The sequence below is a fragment of the Poromitra crassiceps genome (genome assembly GCF_964638095.1).
Source record: "Poromitra crassiceps genome assembly, chromosome: 18".
Lineage (NCBI taxonomy): Eukaryota > Metazoa > Chordata > Actinopteri > Beryciformes > Melamphaidae > Poromitra > Poromitra crassiceps.
Window position 1 is genome coordinate 23,992,924 of NC_139636.1, and position 22,929 is coordinate 24,015,852.

Here is a 22,929-nt window from a genome sequence, read left to right on the forward strand (position 1 = left end):
ATTAAGAGGGATATTTTGGGGTTATTTGCATTCAATGTCAAATGTAAAGTGTGGGGTTTAGCGCTCAACAATAGATTGCTTTTATTTCAGAAATACCCAAAGAGGAAAATGTCCTAGTGTCATGCTAAAATCAGTGTCGGTATCTTTCAAATCTTTACCTACAACACTTCTGCCCTCTGCTGGACAAAAAGTAATAGAAACACAAAATCAATTGTGGCACAAAAATAGAAGGATTTAATCCTTAAGACGTGTAGAAAATATATACTATATACAGAGGAAGGTAATACAAAATATGAAACAACAGAAAACATGTATATTTGAATATACAATATCTTGAAATTATGTCAAATTGCAAGTATGACACAGGCTTGATTTGTTTTGTGTATTTCCACTGCACCGCAGTAAATTCCCTGAGATCCTTATATCACAGATGAACTGATGCTTTTAAAGTAGAGGCTATACATCACAACAATGTATTGCTCAAATCAAACCTATTCCTTTATGAAAATCACAATGTAAACTTTCCAAACAGTCATAAGACAATATTACTTTCCAATATTTCTGGTTGTAACTAACGAGGAAGTGCAGAAGTGCTGCGAGTTCAGCTGGAACACACAGTATCTTGAAGCCATGCAAACTGGACTTCTTCATGAATAGACACTGTAAGACACAAATGAGAACACATGAAAACGTTGGGATTACATTCAACTTTAAAAGGCTTAGTAGTGTATCTGAAACAATAAAGCTGTTTGTGAAACACTGTTTAGTTGCCAAAAATTAATCTTACAAACAACTGGGTCCCCATGCACATCAGGACTGCACAATATTGACAGATATTCATTGTATGCAATACATTGTGTGCAGAGTTGTTATGAACAAATTTATTTTTTGTTCGTTAAACAACTTTGGACCAAAATGAAAGATTTTGTCCAACAAAAACCTTGATTGAAACGCCAGTATGCCCAAAACAAAATACATTTTGCAGGCTGTCTATCACTGCTGCCTTTTTCCATCGGAGAAAAAATATGTATGCCTTCTTGTAATGTGAAAACTGCAGAAGTCAATATTGCAATTTCAATGCTTTTTTGATTCATTGTGCAGTCCTAATGTACATCCACTGCTTGGTTGGGTTAAACAAGTCAACCTGTAAATGAAAAAAGGACATCGTCACACCACCATTTGAAGGTGAAAATGTTCTTGCCTATGACAGACCACAAATTTGTCACATTGAATATGACATTGATGTCAGTATTCTGTGAAAACTCTGTTTTTCATTTGCCCAATTCATCTTTTGCAGAGGATAAGGTGTCTGCGTTATTCATGAGCCTGCGTCCACACAGACTCATACATATATCGTACAGTACAATGTATTCTGTAACACTTTGATGAATGATGCCTAGATCAATAATTCAAACAAGTCCTGAAGAACCAGAGCTTATTTCATTTATGAACAAAAGGGCAGACAAAAGGAAAGCTCCATGCGGGCAAGCCATTCAAAACAAATGTATGAAATGCTAATTACATGGAAATATCTTGTCAATCAAAATAAATGAAACACAAGCCTCAAATGTAGGCCAGTCTCACCAAGTATGTTGTGTACATCTGACACCAGATATTGTAAAATACAAATTATAGGCCTATTTATCATTTATGCCTGCATAAGACCGCTGCTTGTGGTCTCACATGTCAAATAATCCAATTAAACTTTTCTTGCCTAAGTGAGTTTAACCATAAACAAGTTGTGATAAGAGCCAGTGAGAGTGGAACTCCGACCTGGTGAAACGGGCCACGATGATGAAAGCCAGGACTCCACCCATCCCATAGGCGACCAGCAGGACGCTATTGACGATGACGTCCGCCCGCAGCACGTAGGCCTGCCAAGCCAGAAAATAGACGGACAGCAGGACAGTGGTGCCGGTCAGCACCAGGTTCGCCATAACAAAGGCCTCACTCTCCTTTAGGTTGCCCTTCACACCTGGAGACAAGGGGAGAGCCGCATGGGATGGAAGCCAATGAGAAAGGACAATTTGATGTTACTGTCACTGTAGCGTAACCACCTTATCCTACCTTGATGGTTCACATGCCGATTGTAACATTAAATAAAATAGTGAAGACAGAGGCAGAGAGATCTATACTGTAACAAAGGCAGGCTTGAAATCAATCAGCAGTGCACTGTGTGAATGGATTGGCTCACCACAGAAGAGCCGGAGGGCCTCCAGAGCGGCCATGAGGAGGAGCAGACCCACATCACAGGCCAGTCTGTCATCAGGATAGCTCAGCACTCGGCCTGACACACACGCATGCACGTTTTTGATTATGGCGATGTTGTGTATATGCATGCCTCACCCACCATCTTGAAGTCGCTTGATGTCGTATATCACAGTGCTCTGCATTTTGTAACGGGTGATGGATGGATCTCATGCACCGCTGTATTTTATATGAAAAGGTATTTTACTCATTTATAAAGTCCTAACTGGCAAGCTTCCTTTATATCGGTCCTCACTTCTCAGTTTCAATGGTACGAGATATCAGACACACTCCCAGTCACACATCAGACTGTTTATTCCGCGTGTGAATACTGAACTGGGAAAGACTGCTTTTTTCATTTTATGCCCCTGATAAATGGAATAGGCTCCAGGACACTCTAAAATTGGAGCGATTGGTCTCTTTAGTCGTTTAGTGCTCCTTACCCTGCTTGGGGAGTGCTCTTGTTTTACATTATGTGCTTTTATCATCTTGTTTTGATTGTTTGTCTATATTTGTCTGCTTGTAACTTTGTAACTTTTATAAATGTTTTATTGTAACAGGGCACCCTTGAAAATGAGAGCTTGCTCTCAATGGCCTCACCCCTGTATAAAGGTCAAATTGGGCTAATGAAGACCTTCAGACCATCAGTCTCTGTCCTCACCGATGCACCTTTTGTTCAGTTCTTTTGTTTAATGTAGTTTGTTTTGTCTAGTTATTTTGCCTTCGTTTTAGTTAATCAATTATTGTTTTAACTTTTACTTTGGCGTATAACTCGCAATATAATTTATGTTACTACCCGGCTTAAGGAAGTAACAAATGAGGGGAATCATACACCAAAGTAAAAGTTAAAACATCTTATCAAATGGAGGTCTAATTTGTGTCAGGGGGTCCTTGACATGGGAAAGGTTTGAGAACACAGCGAGCTCTATAGGTAAATTAACAACCAGTGAATAATCTTGGGTTTGTGTAAAATACTTAGTAGTAGGCTACTCACTCTTGTAGATGATCATGCTGAGAGTGGAGAGGAAATAGAAGATAAAATAGATGGCAGTCAGGTACAGCAGCAGTTGGAAAGGGACGGATGACAGCTGGATGTGGAGTTAAGGTGTTGTATCATTCATAAATCATAATATAACACTGACATGCTTTGTCTTTTTTTGCACGAGTGAATAAAATGAAGAGGATACGACAATGGCAGACCTTCCTAGAGAGAGAGAGAGAGAGAGAGAGAGAGAGAGAGAGAGAGAGAGAGAGAGAGAGAGAGAGAGAGAGAGAGAGAGAGAGAGAGAGAGAGAGAGAGAGAGAGAGAGAGAGAGAGAGAGATGAAAGGGATTTCAGGGGTATAACGTTTAATTAGGCAATCAAGGCGGCCAAACAGATGGAACATTTCAACGTCAATATTTAAAATTACTGACATTAATATGGATATGTATCTGTCTTCAAATTTCATCGAGCAATGAAAAACCGTGTCTATAGCAACCGTGGATGTGCGTCTAACCAACCTGGTCTGGGCATCGCCATCTTGAATTTGTTAAGGTTCTTCTAACCAGTAACAAGAATCAATGTCACCACCTACTGGCTGGAATATAAACTACATCCAGGATAGACAAATTTAAACAAATATAAGACAGAAAGGGAAACCTTTTATACAAGTTTATCAGGTCTGGGAGTTGTATTATTTTCTCTTAAATCTTTCTTTGGCCATAATAAGAACCAGCAGCTGACCACAAAAGCAGTTTTACAGTTGCTGCATGATTCAGAGCTGTATCCGAGAAGTGTGTTTGAGTTAGTTTTATTCTTGTCCTGCAGAGGGCAGTAATAAGCCCAGTAGCTGTTTACACTGCCGGGAACCTCAAAGAAGAAAAAGAAGAAGAAGATCAATTTAAACGGACCCGCTCTGCTGCTTGTTTTGTGTCAGACAGCCTAGCTTCAGCAAACAGGAATTGAAAGTTAGATAGTTTTCTGTGAACTTTAAACGGTAAAATACTGTGCTTATCAAACGCTATGTGACTGATTTAAAGTTATTCCTGTATCGTTAGATTTTTGGTAAATGCTTTGGTAAGTGTCTTTAACGTTAAATCTCTCGACGACCAGTTAATGACAACAACCTAGCGTAAGTTAGCAAACAAACCTCGAGTAGCTAACGTTAGCATAGTTAGCTAACGTTATAACGTTACAAACATGTTGAATCCGTTGCATTGCATTTCGATTGTGGGTCTTTGTTTCACAAAACTAACGTTAGTAACTTGTCAGTTGACTAGCGCTAACGTTATATTTTACTAAGTTTGGCGTTGGTTTAACGTAACTCCAGTGGTAACGTTAACTTTAGGTAGTTGACAGGGATGCAAAAATAGTCACCTTTAGGTGGCAGTCACCTTTTTGTATCCCAAAATAGGGCACTTAACTGAATGATTTTGAGTGGTTTTGTATCTGCCCTGGTATCCGTCACCTTTTTCACTCCATGAGTTTGAATCCCTGGTTGAGAAGGATCAGGTTGGGATGAAAACTGTAACCTGACGCTTATGAAAACTGGGCCTCGACAGAAATAGTTGAGCCACAATTAACGTTAGCGTATTCATGTATGTGCGCGGGGTTACTACCCAGGGCCCAGTTGCACAAAGCACCTTAGGTTAAGATTTCGCTTTAATAGCGTCAGAGTTAAGGTGTCCATAAAATAGAATCGGACAAAACACCCTTAAATCTTGTGCTTATGTTTTCCTTCAAATGTTTAACCTTATGGAGAGGGTGTTTTGTGCAGCCGATTCTATTTTATGGACACCTTAACTCTGACTTTGGGCACAGGTCTGGAAAGTCTGGAGTAGTATTACAAAATAATTTGATCATTTCCAGGTCTTGAATAGTTGGGGAATTTGAAAAAATGTCTGGAAAATATGGTTCAGGACAGGTCTGATACACATACTGTAATCATAGCTTTGATGATGTTGTAGAGCCACTTTGAATCCACAGTTTGTGTTGATGATCAGAATAATGTTCAGATAGACCATGCATGCCAAATACCCTGCAACTAAATGACATCCAGTCAAGAACATGCCTGGAAAAATATGGAGTTTTAAAATGGAATGTGTGTATAAGAACCCTGCAAATCATATTCTGATATTTGTGGCTATGAAGAACAGTCTTCATCTATACAATGGTTTGACCTAGTTAGCAGGACATCTGCATATATTGTTGCGCACCAGACAAAATCTTCAACAAATTAGGGTCAGGAAAATGTATGCCATTTTTTACTTGAAAATGTATAGGAACTCTGGGAATAACAAGCTGATTTGGACACATTTAATTTAAAATCATTTTTCCACTGTTTAACTGTTACCATATCTAAGTTAGTGAGGTTTTACATTCTCCACAGTGTACATCAATATATGTAATAATAACAGTGATATTTCTTTAAATCATGTTGCAGTACGCCTCTTACACCTTCTGCTCACCTGACCACTGTGTGATCATGGAATCTCGATTTGCTGGCCTGCGCCAGCGGGACAGCAGTGTGTCCATGCTGCGGGTGAAGATGTCCCGCAGACGCTCTCAGTCACAGAAGGAGAACAGGGGCCGCTTGTTGGAAACCCGCAGGCAGCTGGACAGGCTGCCTGAGCATGAGAGCTCCACTCTGGATGCCTCCATGACGGCCAACACCAAGACCGTTCAGGACAAGGCTAAACGTAAGGAGGGATTGATTAACGTTAGCCTGTGACATCAATACACTCACCTATTGTTTCACATCGGGAGTTAATTCCAAAAAGAGGAGTGCCTTCAGTAGTATCTAGGTGGTTTGGTTACAAAAGAGCATGTATAACAAACCACAGACATTTGAAAGCAAATTGGTACGTTTATGCTGCCATATAACATGTTGGTTGCAAATCTTATGTTGTTTTTTTTGGCCATTTTCTCACCAAATGTACTTGGCCAATTCCCCCTGCTGTCCCGGTCGATGCTCCACCCCCTCTGCTCATATGGGGAGAGCCATAGATTAGCACATGCTTCCTCCGATACATGTGCAGTCATTAGCTGCTTCTTGTCACCTGACAGGAGTTTCACCGGCAGGACGTAACACGCTGGAGGATCATGCAGAAATACGCTGAAATATCGTGCTGTTATTTTTGGGCCATATCGCCTACCATGGTTCACCCAAAGGATTTGCTCTCCAATTTAAATAAATTTAGCAGATGAGAGACAAACAATGAATTTGCAGTTAGGGGTCTATGGTCTCTCCCAAGGATGTTTTGACAGGATGCATTGGCTGTTGCAGGGATCAAAACCATATCTCATATCACCAGGCTACACAGCCATCTAGTGCAGTGGTTCTCAACTGGTGTAGCCTCAGGACCCACTATTTTCCTTGTCATGAAGTCGCAACCCAAATTTCAGATTCTTTTTTAACCACTCAAATGTATTGCACAAAAAATAGCGCATTAATTTAATACACAACGCCTTCATGCACTGTTATAAACCTCAAATGAACAAAAAAGTGCAACAGAAGTGCAACTAGGGCTAAAAACCAATTGAAATAAGGCAGACTTGAATTACAGGCCTATATGTTTTTAAATTGAAACAAGTCAAACTGGTCATGCTCAGAAAGTCTTATTTGAACTGTATGAAATATGAAATAAAAGGCAGACTTATCTTGAATTACATGCCTATATGTTTTTAAACAAGTTAATAATAATGATGATAATAATAAAACAAGTTAACCTGGTCATGCTAATCCAGTTTCAATAGTCTGAATTTAACTAATATGAAATAAAAAGGAATCACAGGCAGGCTATATGCTTTTTAGTTAAACTGGTCATAAATTTTAATTAAACTGGGGCCATGCTAATCCAGTTTCAATCATCTGAATTGAACTAAAATTAAATATGAAATGAAAAGGCAGACTTCTCTTGAATTACAGGCAGAGCATATGCTTCAGATTGTTAAACAAGTAAAACTGGTCAGGCTAATCCAGTTTCAATAATCTGAATTTAACTCAAATGAAATATGAATATACTGTATATTAAATATAATATTTATATATATAATATTAAAAAAAAAATTGGCCAATGTCCGCGACCCAATCAAAACGGCCCCGCGACCCACCAGTTGAGAAACGCTGATCTAGTGAACTCTTACCATTTCCCACACTTCCACTTCTCCACAGAGACGGCCCTAGAGAGAGGGAGAGAGAGGATTAAACAGCTTGAGCGCTGGAAAGAACGCAAGGCACTGGAGAAGGAGAAGGAAAAAAGAGAGAAGGAACGTAAAGGAGTGTTTAAGACGGGGCGGTACCATCCAACAGACAGCGAGTCCTTTGCCGCTCTGCCTCTGGCCCCACGTGCCAGAGCTAAGGAGGTGAGAGGACTTGTCAGACCAGTTCATACCTTTTTTAAAGTATGATTTTAGATTAAGAGAAACCTGTATCTAAAGACATTTGGTTTCATAGTGTAAGACTTCCACAGAGCTCTTATATCTCACTGGTACCCTGCTGTTTTAGTATATAATACTATAGTACTCACTACTCATAAATAGTTCCATTGATTTGCATGTGTCTTCCCATCAGGAAAAGGTAACCCAAGCCCAGAATACCCGGGTAACCCGCTCTATGAAACAGCAGCAAGTTCAGAAGGTATCAAATTCTCCCAAATCCTTGACACTCATCAAACCCCTCTCACTGTTTTCATTTAAAACCTTATCTGTGCTTTGTTGCTTTTCTTCATAGCCTCAGAAGGAACAGGTCCGAAGCACAGCTGTGAAAAAAGGTAAATTGTAATTGAATTACTAGGACAAAAAAATCTTAGGCTGAAGATAATCTTTGTCTGTTTATTTGAGATAAAAAACACATGATCCTGCTGTGACCTTGTCTGTTTTGGTTTAGTTCTGACCTCCCATTTTCTTACTGTCCAAGTCCAACCTGCTGTGGAGAGATCAACCGGTAGGCGGGCTGCAGCACCTACTGTGACCACCAGGACCAAAGCCTCTACGGGTAACTAATGCTGCAAAACAAACCTCATCTGTAACAGGACAGTGAGATCAGCTATCATGTTTGTTTTCCTCTTATTCTTTGTGTCTGTCTGTCTCATGTCCTTCTCTAGTAGTGCCGGTCGTGCGGGCTCCGTCGAGCAGATCGGCCAACAGGCCTGCTGTTGAGCCTGTTGCTCTGGCTAAGAACAAGACTAAAGACAACTCAGCCGCAGGTACAGTCGGAACCAAACCTTCACTTGCCCGTGAAATGGCAGCTTTACTGCCTTGATTTGATGCATTTTCTGTTGAAACAGGATGTTGGGGCGAAACATAGCACAGTGAGGGATCTTTCAAAAGTCTAAACCAATGGAAAGCAGTTTTATTTGATGTTTGATTGTTCCGCCATCTGTGGTGGGTTTCATTGGTTATAATTTATGTTATGGTGCAGCATGAAGTCCCCGTTAAAGGTGAATTTCCAGGAAATTACACATTTTATTTCTTTAATTTAATTACATTACATTGACAGATGCAGGAGTGATGAGGACCAGAGCAAATGTCAAGCTTGCAGCCCCCCCTTCTGGCAGAGGAAGGAACAACAAAGGTATCTACTGTTGTCACCATGACTGCATCCAAAACATCCTTACCACAACCCATATTGATGCAGTCTTATTTTTCTTTCTTTTTTCTCTGCAAACCCTGTACAGTTTTTCTCTATTATTAATATTATACCCTTTTCATACCTTTTTTCTGTCTTGTGTGTCCCTCTTTTCTACAGTGACTGCTGACGACAAGGTCCAATTAGCTGTGGCAACGGTAACCATTTCAGTGTATTTCACATGCAGTGGGTTTAGCCTAATGTCTGGTAACACAGGAGCAAATGTACCTTTAGGCTGTTAGTGTTTACTTTATATATATTTATTTATTTATTTGTCTTGTGTAGGAGCCTGAGTTGATGGAACCGGAGCAGAAAGCTCGTCCCTCCAGCCCAGCACCGTGCGCGGACGAGGAGATGGAGGTGGACCCGGCTCCGGCCGACTGGCTCCCTCCTGTGGACTCATCTGAAACTGTAGCCTCCTTCGCCCCTCAAGGCTTTGTGTTCCAGGCTCCTGTGGGCTTGTCCTCGTTCAAACTTCAGCCTCTCATTCCTCGCTCAGCAGATGCTTTGCTCACACCAAGGTCTGTCTGTTTTTCTATATAAGTAGTATAGTACTATCATATAGTACTGTGTGTGTGTGTGTGTGTGTGTGTGTGTGTATATATATATATATATATATATATATATATATATATATATATATATACACATACATACATATACACACACAAAAGGCCATTGAGTGAAATAAGAGGATTTGGAGCCTACAAATATTAAATAACTTTGACTTTCCAATAAGAAAAAAAGAATGACGTGGTTCGTGGAAAACATTAGAGAGAGAGAGTGTTACAGATATGTGCGTGCAGCGGTAATGTGAGGTGAATATCAGTGCTCTGATGCTTAATCGGTCTGTTTGTGTGTGCATGTGCCACCAGCGCAGAAGTCTGCCTAAACAAGCAGGGACTTTATTACCAAAAACTAACAAAACAAAAAACTTGTCTTTATCAGTTAACAAGTCTTGAGTCCTAATGTCTCCAACTTCCGAATCCGATTGCATGAACGCTTGAGTCCGAGTCATCAGTGCCTGTCGAGTCACGAGTCCTGAAAATTGGACTTGAGTTGGACTGGAATCCGAGTCCTGGACCTGGTGTAGTACTTGAGTACTACAATACTGGCTTGACGATATGCAAAACGCTAACAAACCTTGGTCGATGTAGCTGTTTTTAGTATCATCTTGCAGCAGATTGTAGTTAATGCAAACATTTCTTGGACATAGAAATGAACAAATGACTGATTTCATTGGTTAAGTCAAACCACACTTTTTCTCAAGTTACGTTGGACTCAAGCCCAGTGAAAAATCTAAATCCCATTCTGATTTCCTCAGTTCCAGCTTCAATATTCCATCTGCTCCTGTTCCTGCGGTCGACCTCGAGCCTCAAGCTGAGCAGAGCGGACCCCCTCCGCCCAAATCCCCCCACCACTCCCCGCCTCGCCCCTCTCCCACACCGGCTCTACCGACTCCAGTCAGCCCCCAAGAGCCAAACCACGATGTACCATACTTCAGGTAAAGAAACAAGAATCTCTCATACAAAATATTGCAAGGCCGTATTTTATTTTATTATTTTATTTTATTATTCACTTTGTATTGTATGTATGTCTCTCTGTATGTTCAGATCAGAAATCGCCAATGAGACGGACATACTGATCGGTCTATGTGGCAACTGGGAGCCTAAAGTGGAAGAGGAGTCCATCCCAGAAGAAAGTGAGTGTATTCATTCACTTGCACCAGAGGCTGGTGTGACTGTGATGTGTTGAATATGTGACTGTGTGGGAAAATGACATTATTCCTAACTTATTGACGGTGTGAGTGCATGTCTCACTTGTGCTCTTTACCTGTGCAGTGAGGGACCGTATGCGCACAGTGGTTGGCCAAGCCCGGCTGCTGATGAACGAGCGCTTTAAACAATTTGCCGGTCTGGTGGACGACTGTGAGCTGGGCAGAGGGGAGAAGATCACCACCTGCTGTGACCTGCAGGGGTTCTGGGACATGGTTTACTACCAGGTGAGAGCCTCACAGGAGAGCAGCAGTAACACATTGTTTCAAATGGAAAACGTGCCAAAGTTCTTGAGGGAAATGGATGAATATAAGGATTTTCGACTGAATCTTGCCTTTTTCTCCTGTTGTCGTCTTTCAGGTGGAGGACGTCAACAAAAAGTTTGATGCCCTCAAAGTGTTGGAGTCCCGAGGCTGGGTGGAGGAACACAAGCCCCCACCACGACAGAGGAAGGTCGTCAAGGTGAAGAGAAGACCCTCTCTACTTGCATTTTCTTTCTCCAGACCTAAGAGTTTGGGGTGTAAATGCAATTTAGATTATATTGGAATTTAGTTCCACTTGTGCGTCTTTCTTGGGTTTTAAATGTAGTTTACCATCTTACAACCAGAATGAAAACAGAGAAAATACCAGTAGAAAAGTTGAGAGCTGCAACTGTTATGTGAGACCCTGCCTCTTCTTGGTGATAAGTCTGCTCCCAAATCATGAGCACTCCTCCTTTCCAGCATTCTCAACTTTAGAGAGCACCCCACTCTGCCTAAAAAGATCAGGCATGCAAACTAGTCACCTTTAGGTGACAGTCACCCTTTTCATCCCAAAATATGGCACTTAAGTGAATGATTTTGTGTCTGCCCTGGCATGTCACCTTTGTCACTATCCATGACTTTGCATCCCTGAAGATGCCAGGTGCAGCAGCAACTTTCCAAAATAGCCATGCTCCCTTGACTTCCTTGCAAAAGTGCTGTCAGTAAAAAAAAAAGGGGGGGGGGGGGTACGGTGTGAACACAAACTAAAGTAAGACTTTTTGTCTCTTGTCACAGAAACCAACTTCCTCCGCTCCAGCTCCAAAGCCAGCAGGGACCAACGTGGCAGTCAAGTCCCGCCTGGCTGCAGTGAAGGCTGCCATGAAAGCGAGACAGCAGGCTGCAGAGGCAGAGAAAGCTGCAAAGGCTGCAGGCCATGCCAAGGATGGACCTGGCCCCAATCCTCAGGGCTCGCAGCCCCTGGCAGCGGCCCAGCCTGTAGAGACTGTGAGGTTTGACGGAGGGTTCTTCCAGGTGGAGAGCCCAGCCAAACCCCGCCGATCTGTTGCTCTGCCACGGCCCTCCCCTGCTCCCCTCACCCACACGCCTGCCCACCTCACGCTCCCTCTAAGTCAAAGCCCTCACCGAGCACCACCCAACTCTGTGGAGGCCGAAGAACCCACAGTCACTCCAGACAGCCCAGTAGTTGAGGTAAACTTTATAAATGTATTTTTGTGAAACTAAATGGTTTGACCAATGCTGTATATGAATTGATGCAATGATAATCCTGTTTCTGAGTTGGAGAAATCCTACTGGCTAAATGCAGCCTTATAAGATGCCATTGATCCAAAGAGTCCCTCTTATGGCGCATTTCCACTGCTGGTATCGGCTCGGCCGGGCTCTCCTCGCCTTTTTCGGTTTTCCACTGGCCAAATTCCAGGCTGAAGCGAGCTAAGTCACTTTTTCTCTCTTCCGCGTTCGACACAACGTATTTGTTCTTCCGGTTCAGCGCTACTTGGCGGCCATTTTCAAAATAAAACGTCAGTAAGAATGAAGTTTGGCAACATTCAGAATTAAGCTACACTGCGACCAACTTCAGTTACATGTTCATAACGTTACTGCTGCGAGGAGCCGATGGCTGTACCCGGTCGGCATTTAACGTTAGTTACCAAAGCACGTCAACAGTGTTTTCTCACTGCCAGTAGCCTACAGTAGGGTTTGACAGATAGCTGTCAGCACAGTCAGCGCTCCCGGTCCTCGCTGCTCGTTAAGGATTTCCAATAGGCGTTATTCTGATAAACTGGTCACATATATGTTATGTTCTCACCAGACAAATATTAAAACAGCTTTTTGGCAAGTCTAAATGACTGCGGTAGGCGTACTCTACTTCCGTGTTTAAAGCACATGGCCAGTGTTTTGCCTTCTCTCTCTGTTTATTAGCTCACAGTGAATTTGCTCCTGCTCCCGTTGGCAGAAACTGCCCCCACCAGCTGCAAGTCATTAGGGCTCGTTAAGGCTCCATGGATTCTCCGTGGATGTGCGCATACTTAAAAAATAAAAATAAACAATAATGGCCGCCCTCGGAGCAGATTCTGCCTCTCCAGCACAACTTCCGTTGTGACGCGTAACGCGTCAGAATGGAGCGCTTTGGCAGAGGAGGAAATGGGAGATCTCAGTGAGGAAAACGCAGAGAGAGGTAAACACTGCGCATGTACTTATGTGACAAAATGTGATATTGTAAGTCGCTTTGGACAAAAGCATCTGCTAAATGACGTAATGTACTTATATTACCGAGATTATTAATGATACAAAGTGGGTTGTTTACCGGTAAAGCCATCCTTTAACATGACGGCCATTTCCAATTGTTTTGAACGAAAGAAAAGACGTGAGTCTCCCGCTAGGCCCCTTGGAATGACCCCTCCTCAATGGCACTTGGTCTACTGTTTTAATTTTGGCCTGATTGCTGCTGAATGTCCTGACAGACCTTTTTCTTCTTGGTGTTTGTCAGGTCCAGACGGCGGAGTCTGACATCTTGCTTTTCTCCACTGACCTGACGAAAAGGCTACAGCAGTCCATCTGCCCCAGTGACCTGATGCTCTTCACGCCATAATGATTCAAGACGGAATTCTTATGAAGAAAAAAATATATACAAAATTGCAGATGTTCATATTTTCAGGTTTTGTTAGTTTTCTATGACATTAAACTGATTATCTTTGCGTTGTGGACTGTAGATCAGCACAAAAGAAGACATTTGATATATTGGGCTTTGGGGTAGCTACCAGATCCCAGCACAGTCTGGCTGCTTGTTCCGTTTTATTCCATTTTTTTTACTCAATTTTTTTTTTTACACCTTTGGTTTTTCCAATTGTTTTGTTAATAAGTCATTTTAAAAATTAAATGTCTTCATGTTTATGTTCATACACAGCAATGCTAACTAACACTTCATGTCATCCACCCACTCGTTAATAGTTTGAAGATGTAGTACCAACTTGCTATTTCCATTTGTATTGTTTTTTGGAAGTTCTCCCACATATGACATTGTTAGCTAGCTACTGTAATAGTTAGCGCAAGCAGTTAAATGGAAGTGCCGCACAAAAACGGAAGTTCGAAAATAAGTTTAATAATAAAACATTTTTGTTCTAATGATGGTTTTCTCAGTTACTTTTGCCATGTCACTGGCAGCAGGCCAGGCCAGGGTCAGAAGATGCCAAAGTCAGGACACTCATGGCTGTTTAGTGAAGGGGTGGGCCTAGGGCAGTGATGGTCAACTTGCGGCCCGCGACAGGGTGCAGAGTGGCCCCCCGAACATTTTCTAATAATTTCACGTCAGTTTTCATCTAATTCACAATAAAAACAAATAAAATAATAACTTAATATGAAATAAAGTTTGACTGAGCTCCAGCTAAATTGTCAAATACCGCCGTCTGCTCGCTACCCAGGCACTTATGTATGTACTTAACCAACTATACGGTGTGCACAACATTGTCAGACTAAACTCCGCCTGACACCCCAAAAACCTACAATTCGCTACAGAAAAAGGTATATTGTTTGTTTATTAACTGGCAAAGCAAGTTGAGTATGCCTGGGCTAGGGAATAGGGGCCATAGCTAGGGATAGGTAGGTCCTAGAGAGTAACGGTTTGAGGAGTGGCTATGGGGATGTGGGAGGGGGTAGGGTTCGAGGAAGGGAGGCTAGGCTAGGGAAAAGGGGCATAGCTTGGGATAGGAAGGTCATAGAGCAGTGATCCTCACTATTTCTTCGATGAGAGCCGCACTGGCAGGACAAAGTCAATAGGAGAGCCACCTTTACCGCAAAACACCAAAAGCCACCCCAACCAAGCACATCTGCCTACCAGTTTTTGTTTTATTGTTTTCCGCACACACACATATATATACCAGTTTCCCCTAGGGTACCTTGGGGTACGTTTCGAAATCCCTCCAGGCAAAATCTTTCAGGCCTGGAGGGATTTCAAAACGTACCCCGACCACAACGGTGGGGGCCGTCGCTGGCGACGCTGACGTTTTAGCTAACCTGTTCACACATCTATGTTCGCAATGGCATCCCAAGTATGCTATTATGGGATGCGATGCGAACAGTTGTATTATGGGATGTGCGTTTCCCAGGCAACGACACACGTTGACACATTTTGGAACAGCGCTGCACGCTGGCACAATACTGTTTTGAATGATTTGGCACCTTCTATTACTGTCAACACCAGTATTGTTGTATTGTAATAATATGCCATAAAGGTTTATTGAAATTCTGGGGAGAGCAGGGGGGAAACAATCTTTAAAAAAAAAAAAAAAAAAAAATTTGGTTGCAATTTCTTAGAGCCGCCAACTAAAGCTTCGAGAGCCGCCATCGTCTCGCGAGCCGCGCAATGAGGAACTAGTTCATAGAGTATATTCCAATACAAGGGTGGGTAGGGAGAGTGGCTAGGAGCATGTGTGTGGTGGGAGGGGTGTTGTCAGGAAAGGGGATGGGGTTAGGGCAGTGATATTCAACTTGAGGCCCCTCCTAGTATCAGGGTTAGGGGTTGGACAATTTTCCATGTTGAAAACAATTAGCCGTGTTGTTGAGGTACCCCCAAAACATTGCTTAAAGTGCCATAAGGCTGAATGGCCACACCACTGGGCCTTTGCGCTCGTTTGGTCACTCATAGACTTCCATTGCAACATGTGAAGCAGTTGAGCGAACCCAGATAATTAAAATAGTTCAAGTAAAATGCATTCAGACATCCTGAGACCCCATCTCTCACCCCCCCCCCCCCACACACACACGCACATCACGTACACATAATCCTATATGAGATGAAGAAATACTAAATAGCAAAATGAACTGCTTTAACATAGCCAGCTGTTTCATTGTCCCCTGCAGCCTCTGTCTCTTTCTTTCTTGCTTGTCTCCCGAAACAATCTGCATAGTGTGGCTGAAAGAACGGAGGCGTTGTTTGGGTTGAATGGAGGAAGAGGGTGGGAGATGGAGAGAGAGAGATGCTCCAGCTGTGGGGGGACAGGACAACACAACAGCATCTCACATGCAGGGGGAGGTGGTGGGGGCTGCACACAGTGGCATTGTTATAAGGGGGGGTGGGATGCAGCTGATAAGGTTGAGAGAAATGGATCATTCCCTCAAATCCTCCCTATAGTGTTTTGCTCATGGATTTCATACGCTTGCTGTAATAAAACATGTATGCTCTGATGAAGGTCTAATAGTCAAAGTCAAGTCAAGTTTATTTGTATAGCACATTTCATACACAGGCAATTCAAAGTTCTTCACATAAAATGGTTGACAGGAAAATAAAAGAATAAAAGAAGAGAATAAAATGGACATTTAAAAGCATCACAACAAAACTTTAAAAAAATAGTATAAAAAGAGGGTAACCCTTTATTTTACAGGTACCCTAGTTACATCTATTTGTAATTACACATGGACACCAAATGTAATTACACAGTAATTACCAATAGTTGTAAATGATTGATGACGGTACCATGTAACTACATAATGAACTACAGTTGAATAGACTCACTCCACTTTATAGGTCCGGTACCATGTAACTACATAACTACAGTTGAATAGACTCACTCCACTTTACAGGTACCGTACCATGTAACTACATATGAACTACAGTTGAACAGACTCACTCCATTTTACAGGTCTGTTACAATGTAACTACATATGAACTACAGTTGAACAGACTCACTCCATTTTACAGGTCTGTTACAATGTAACTACATATGAACTACAGTTAAGCAGACTCACTCCATTTTACAGGTCTGTTACAATGTAACTACATATGAACTACAGTTGAACAGACTCACTCCATTTTACAGGTCTGTTACAATGTAACTACATATGAACTACAGTTGAACAGACTCACTCCATTTTACAGGTCTGTTACAATCTAATACATATGAACTTAATTTATAACTATTGGTAATTACTGTGTAATTACATTTGGTGTTCATGTGTAATTACAAATAGTTCATTATGTAACTAGGGTACCTGTCAAATAAAGGGTTACCCAGATGCCTTACCGCCGGGTCAATAAAGAATTAAATGTAACTCTTTTTTTCTTTTTTTTTATGATTTATGGGATTTTTCAAGTTTACACAAACAAAACACGTACATCACAACACAACACACATAACTTCACAGTTACAGCAAAACAACAATACAATACAGAGAAAAAAGTAAATAATATCAAATAAGATAAACAACAAGGGGGGGGGGGTAGACAGAATTAAAGATAAAAAGAGGTCAGTAGAAGTAGCTTATACAGAGGTCAGATACTGTAGATCGGGGTCAAGACAAGATCAAGAGGGACCAGAGGTTCATCAGTCCGGAGCTGGCGGGATAATTTGGATGCCCTTTATATATTCTGAAAAAGGCTGCCAGATTTTATAGTACTTGTGCATGGAGCCTCGTAGGGTGTGCTTAATTTTCTCCAGCTGCATAAAATGCAGCACGTCCCCCACCCACCGAGAATGAGTGGGACCGTAGGGACCCTTCCAATTCATTAGAATTGATCGCCTCGCTAGAAGAGTTAGAAAAGCCACAAAATCGTTCCACAGAATACACTATTCCAATGAGAGACTTGCTAAAATATACCCATCTGTTAGTCCCACCTGTCCTAGATGCAGTAACCCAGTCTCCTTAGGCCACATGTTCTGGTCCTGTCCCTCGCTAATTAATTTTTGGTCTGATGTGTTTGAATGCCTTTCTGTTCTATGTAATGCGTCTCTTGAACCCAACTCACTGACCGCCATTTTTGGTGTTATTCCATTGGAAACTTTTGTTACAAATTCACAAAAGAAAGCGGTGGCATTCAGCAGCCTCATAGCATGCAGATTGATTCTAACAAATTGGAAATCCAACAAACACCCCCCTTTTAAGAGATGGATTCAGGAGGTGCTATCCTTGCTTCAACTTGAAGAAATACGACATACACTGAAGGGGTCGTATGAAGAATTTCTCAGAGTGTGGTCTCCTTTCATTGTGCATGTAAAATAATTACTCTGACCTGTCACCTGAACATCTAGCCTATTGCTACTACAACCTATGTCTGACACTGGATCTTCTCTTTTTTTTTTTCTTTTTTTTTCCCCCCTTTCTGTTGGTATGTGCTCTTGGTCTAAGGGGAGGTAGGGAGGGGAAAGGGGTGGGCAATATGTGTGTTTATGTTTGTAAGAGTCTATGTGGTTGTGGTTGTTTGTTTGAATAATTGCAAAACTGTAAATAAAGTCATAAAAATAAAAAAAAGCCACAAAATCTAATAAGTATTTGGGCAGAGTCCCAGCTGGCAAGACTCCAAACAGTGCAGCAATTGGGGATGGCTCAATGGGCACCGAAGTGACCTTAGACAAAGTATCAAAAACAGCTTCCCAATAGGAAGAGAGAGAGGGACACAGCCAAAACATATGACTATAAAGAAAAGAAAAAACATCGCATGGATGCATAACTGGGACGTATCCTCAGTGATGTACCCTGGGGTCTAACGTTATGCAAAGATTTAAATAGTAATATTTTCAGTCTTACAGGAGTGAAACGGATTAAGACTGAGGGCTGAGTCTACCAGGTCTAGGACCTTTTTAGCAAAGCTTTTCCCTAAAACTGTAACTTTTAATGTTCTTTTAATCTTTTTTTTTTTTTTTTAATTATTATCTTATTTTCCCTTTTAATTTTTATTCTTTTAGTAATTTTTATTCTTTTTACTACTGTAGCACTTTGAGATTTTACCCAAAATGAAAAGTGCAAGACAAGTTCAATTTATTATTATTATTATTATTACCTGTGCGCTGCACCAGACTTCCCCGCTCCAAACATCTCATTCCGAGGTGATGGTATCTTGGTGGATACATATGAACTGTAGTTCATATGTAGTTACATGGTACCAGACCTGTAAAGTGGAGTGAGACTGTTCAACTGTAGTTCATATGTAGTTACTAGGTACCGGAGTAGTAGTGACTGAGAGCAGGTCATGTGGAGGCTGGGTTTACCCAGGCTAACTGTCCCCACCCCTGCCCCCCATCATACTTTATTTTAAAGTATTTTTCTGGTTTGTATGTGTGTTGTATATTATATTGGACTGCACTTTTGATTTTCTTGTGATTTTGTCTTTCTGTATTTTGTGTCTTCTGACTATTGATGTGACGGCTACGCTGCATACTTAGTTAAATTCTGCATCATCATCAGTTTTCTGGGGACCCCTGGAACCCCCTGGTGGTCCCTGGACCCCACGTTGGTGCCCACATATCATATACAGTATTACAGCCTACAGGACAGTGAAAATATCTTATAGCTGCATATAGGTGTTACAATTTAATTTGCCCTCAAGTAGCAGTGGTCGCCAAAAAATGTCACATCAAGAAACCCTAAACTATTATTATTCAAATGTTTTTATTGGTTTTTTAAAGCACTCCGTTCTCCAAATTAACACAGACAGAACAAGACAAAACAAAAACAAACCCACAACAATACCAACACTACTCAATAAATCAAAATCATTACAATTAAATTAAATTAAACCAGTCAGGACAAGAACACAAATACATACACAAGGTACAGTTGACGAATAAACAAAACAAAACAAAACAAAATGTAGGATAGGATGGGGGGGGGGGGAGCAGCTACTCTTCTATAACCTGTGGGAACTCCGTCTCGAAATAGGACAGAAACGGTTGCCAGATCTTAAGGTATTTCTGGGTGGAGCCTCGGGCAGTGTGTTTAAGCTGTTCTAGTTTGAGATGGGACATTACTTCTTCTACCCAGCGCTTATGGGATGGTGCCCTAACCTTCTTCCAGCTGAAGAGTATTAGACGTCTAGCCAGTAATGTAGAGAATGCTATAGCTTCAGCTTGGTGAGTTGGAATTGATGTCTCCTGTGGGACTACACCAAACAGAGCGGTCAATGGATTGGGATCAATGACTCTGTCGCACATAAAGGAAAATGTGTTAAATACACCTGTCCAGAGTGGAAGAAACCCTAAACTGACACAAATTAGACCATGGACCCCGATTACAATTTTGTCCCAGGGTCCCCCATCTGATTAGATTTTAGCTTTTGTGCCGACCGTCTGTTAGGTTGATTGGGTGCACCTGGGCCCGGTGCGAAGAAGACCTTCAGACCATTCAGTCTCTCTTCCTCCTATCCTCACCGATGCACCTTTTGTTCCATTCTTTTTTCTTTTTGTTTAATGTAGTTTGTTTTAACTAAAGGAAAATAACTACATTAAACAAAAGACCAGAACAAAAGGTGCCTCTGTGAATAGTGAGAGAATGATACTGTAACAAAGTGGGTATTCGTCCAAGGAACTGGAGACTTGAAGTTGGTACAGGCTTTTTATTCTTGTCTTCACAATATAGCTCCTAGCAGCTAGCTTTGCTGCTAGCTCTGCAACCACCCGGTCAGCTCGCCCACATGGCCTGACTCGCCTCCGCCCCGGCCGCTGGTCACATATATCCCCTTCCCCCTAGGAACACACCCACACATATCAGTTCCTAGCCAAGCACGGAAACACCCCAATACACGTAATTACCCGATACGCTACATTTCCCCCACACAACTTTAATGTCGCTTCCACGCGACATGCACAACCCACACATATCCCCCTGTACCAAAACACACCCAACACAACATTTTTCCCATCACCACATCAAAATCTAATTCCCCCAAACCCCACAACATTTCAATTCCCCACAATTAGTCCCTTCTTTTTTTCCAACACCCCCGTCATAATGTCCAGTTTGCATCAGGTACTCCGTAATGTCTAGTTTTCCATTAGGTACCCCCATAATGTCTAGTTTCCCATTAGGCACTCCATAATGTCTAGTTTTCCCATTATTTCCTTTCTTTTTCACACATTTAAATTCAACCCACATTTCCCATTCAACAATAACCCCCACATCTCAATTAAACACAAGCCCCCACATTTTCCTTAACTTTTCTTTTAAACCCCATTTCCATCCCCCCCTTTTCCCAGCTTCTGTCCCACCTGAAGCACTCTTTTCGGTCCCCCCTTTTGTTTGTTCCAGTAGCCAAATGCACGAACGAGCACCGGATCGACATCCTCGTCCTCCGGTCTCCACTCGCGCCCGTCGACTCTCCAGATGACCCTGGCGTCGTCCTCCCGGCCTCGCACTCGCTCGTTTTTCCGTCCCCCTCCTCCAGGGTTGAGGACAGCAGAGCGAACACCACCGGCGTCGATCTTCCCCTCGGCTCTCCGCTCGTTTTTCCGTCCCCCTCCTCCAGGGTTGAGGACAGCAGAGCGAACACCACCGGCGTCGATCTTCCCCTCGGCTCTCCGCAGTGCAACGTTAGGGGGTGTATAGCGGTTAGGCTGGGCCGGTTCCCCCGGCGGTAACCCCCCTCGCTCACTCGGAGACACGAGCGTCGCTCTCCAGACTGTAACAACGCTGCAGACGATATCCCTCTCTTCCCTCTGGCTGTTCCCCTGCAGCACCGTTCTCCTATCCGTCACAACGCTCTCTTCTCCCCGGCTGCTCACACTCTCCCCAGCCCGTGTCTCACCTCCGGCCTCCCCACTCTCAGTGCAGTCCCTGGCCAAGTGCTCCGGCGACTGGCAAGTCCAGCAGAGTCTCACCTGTCCGCCGCCTGCACGTCTCTCTTCTCCCGCTGTCCCCCGATCTCCGACAGCCTTTTGACACTCTCTAGCCAGGTGTCCAATCTCGCCGCATGCCCAGCAGGCTCCCTGCTGTCCATGTTGTTGTCCCGCATACCCGGTCCGTCTCCCGGGACCGCCTCGGCACCACCTCGCCACGTGGCCCGGCTCTCTGCAGGTCCAACACAGTCTCTTCCGTGGCTCCTCCGGCCGCTCTCCCTGCTGCATTACCTCCGCGCTCATCAAGTCCACCCGCTGCATGACTTCTCGCAGCGCCCGTATCACCTCTACTGCCCAGGCAGGAGTCTCTTCCACCAGCCGTCCGACCTCTCTCAACACACGGGCCTCCATGCCCGCCAGCATCGAGCTGATCCCCGCCGTCAGCTCTCCTTTCCTCCCGTTCACCGATGGCCATTCTCCGCGCACCATCGCACGTGGTCTTAGCAGCTAGCAGTTAGCAGTTAGCACCCCTGGTAGCTAACTTACTAGCGCTAGATCTAGAGCCAAAAAGCCGCACCACCCGTCTCTTTTGCCGTTCCTTCTCACCCTCTCCCCTCTCGGCCGAATCAGAGGCGTTACCGCTTTACTGTCTGACACCAATGTAACAAAGTGGGTATTCGTCCAAGGAACTGGAGACTTGAAGTTGGTACAGGCTTTTTATTCTTGTCTTCACAATATAGCTCCTAGCAGCTAGCTTCGCTGCTAGCTCTGCAACCACCCGGTCAGCTCGCCCACATGGCCTGACTCGCCTCCGCCCCGGCCGCTGGTCACATATATCCCCTTCCCCCTAGGAACACACCCACACATATCAGTTCCTAGCCAAGCACGGAAACACCCCAATACACGTAATTACCCGATACGCTACAATACTGAATGGTCTGAAGGTCTTCTTAAGCCCAGTTAATAAGTACACCAGGCCCAGGTGCACCCAATCAGCCTAACGACCCCAACGCATGCTCCTGCAAGACAGGGCCAAGAGAGTGGGAGGGTTTTACATGTTTTATTACAGAAAGTAGGCTATCAAACCTGACCAAAATAGTCATAGCCTTCTGGACCCCTGAGGGTCCCCGGACCCCACTGTGAGAACTACTCGCCTAATGCAATTAGGCTACACAAAAGTACGTTGTGAAGTGTTATTTCAGAGGAATTTTGACTCTGGTTGTTCTGCTTGATGAGTCATCAGTGCTTTAATTAGCCAGTAGTAGGAGACACCAGATTTAACGAAGCAGACTTTTGTTATGTGCAGAAAAATAAGTTTTAAGTGCCTAAATTCTATGGTCCGTATAAAAGCATATAGTCTACCAAGGTCACTTTAAAATCACCACAGACATTCCCTATCATAGTGACTTTATGTGCGGGAATCTTAGTCGCATCCCTCACCTGTCCTGCCTCAGCTCCTCGACTCTGCCTGCACGCCCCCCCCCCCCCCCCTCCCC

At 43.1% G+C, this 22,929-nt stretch overlaps 2 protein-coding genes across 5 annotated transcripts; one reads left to right on the plus strand and one right to left on the minus strand.

Moving 5' to 3' along the window:
- Positions 1–281: 281 nt before the first annotated feature.
- LOC310792681 (transmembrane protein 80-like) lies at positions 282–3,329 on the minus strand. The gene is made up of 4 exons (XM_083654403.1): positions 3,242–3,329; positions 2,195–2,287; positions 1,774–1,975; positions 282–660 (listed from the first exon to the last, which is right to left on the minus strand). Exons 1-4 carry the CDS (start codon positions 3,255–3,257, stop codon positions 648–650), a joined length of 324 nt encoding a protein of 107 aa, XP_083510529.1. The 5' UTR covers positions 3,258–3,329; the 3' UTR covers positions 282–647.
- Positions 3,330–4,166: 837 nt separating this feature from the next.
- Positions 4,167–13,985, plus strand: LOC310793216 (disks large-associated protein 5-like). Of its 4 annotated transcripts, none has more exons than XM_083654974.1 (16): positions 4,167–4,225; positions 5,672–5,927; positions 7,403–7,593; positions 7,802–7,867; positions 7,961–8,000; positions 8,117–8,224; positions 8,334–8,435; positions 8,729–8,803; positions 8,978–9,015; positions 9,143–9,378; positions 10,182–10,361; positions 10,471–10,559; positions 10,699–10,859; positions 10,993–11,094; positions 11,670–12,083; positions 13,381–13,985. In XM_083654974.1, the coding sequence occupies exons 2-16, from the start codon at positions 5,714–5,716 to the stop codon at positions 13,480–13,482; spliced, it is 2,118 nt and encodes a 705-aa protein (XP_083511100.1). In that variant the 5' UTR covers positions 4,167–4,225; positions 5,672–5,713; the 3' UTR covers positions 13,483–13,985. The 4 variants fall into 4 exon arrangements, with proteins under 4 accessions (XP_083511100.1, XP_083511102.1, XP_083511103.1 ...); XM_083654976.1 differs by having other exon boundaries at positions 10,993–11,085; XM_083654977.1 differs by having other exon boundaries at positions 8,147–8,224.
- The last annotated feature ends 8,944 nt before the right edge of the window (positions 13,986–22,929 follow it).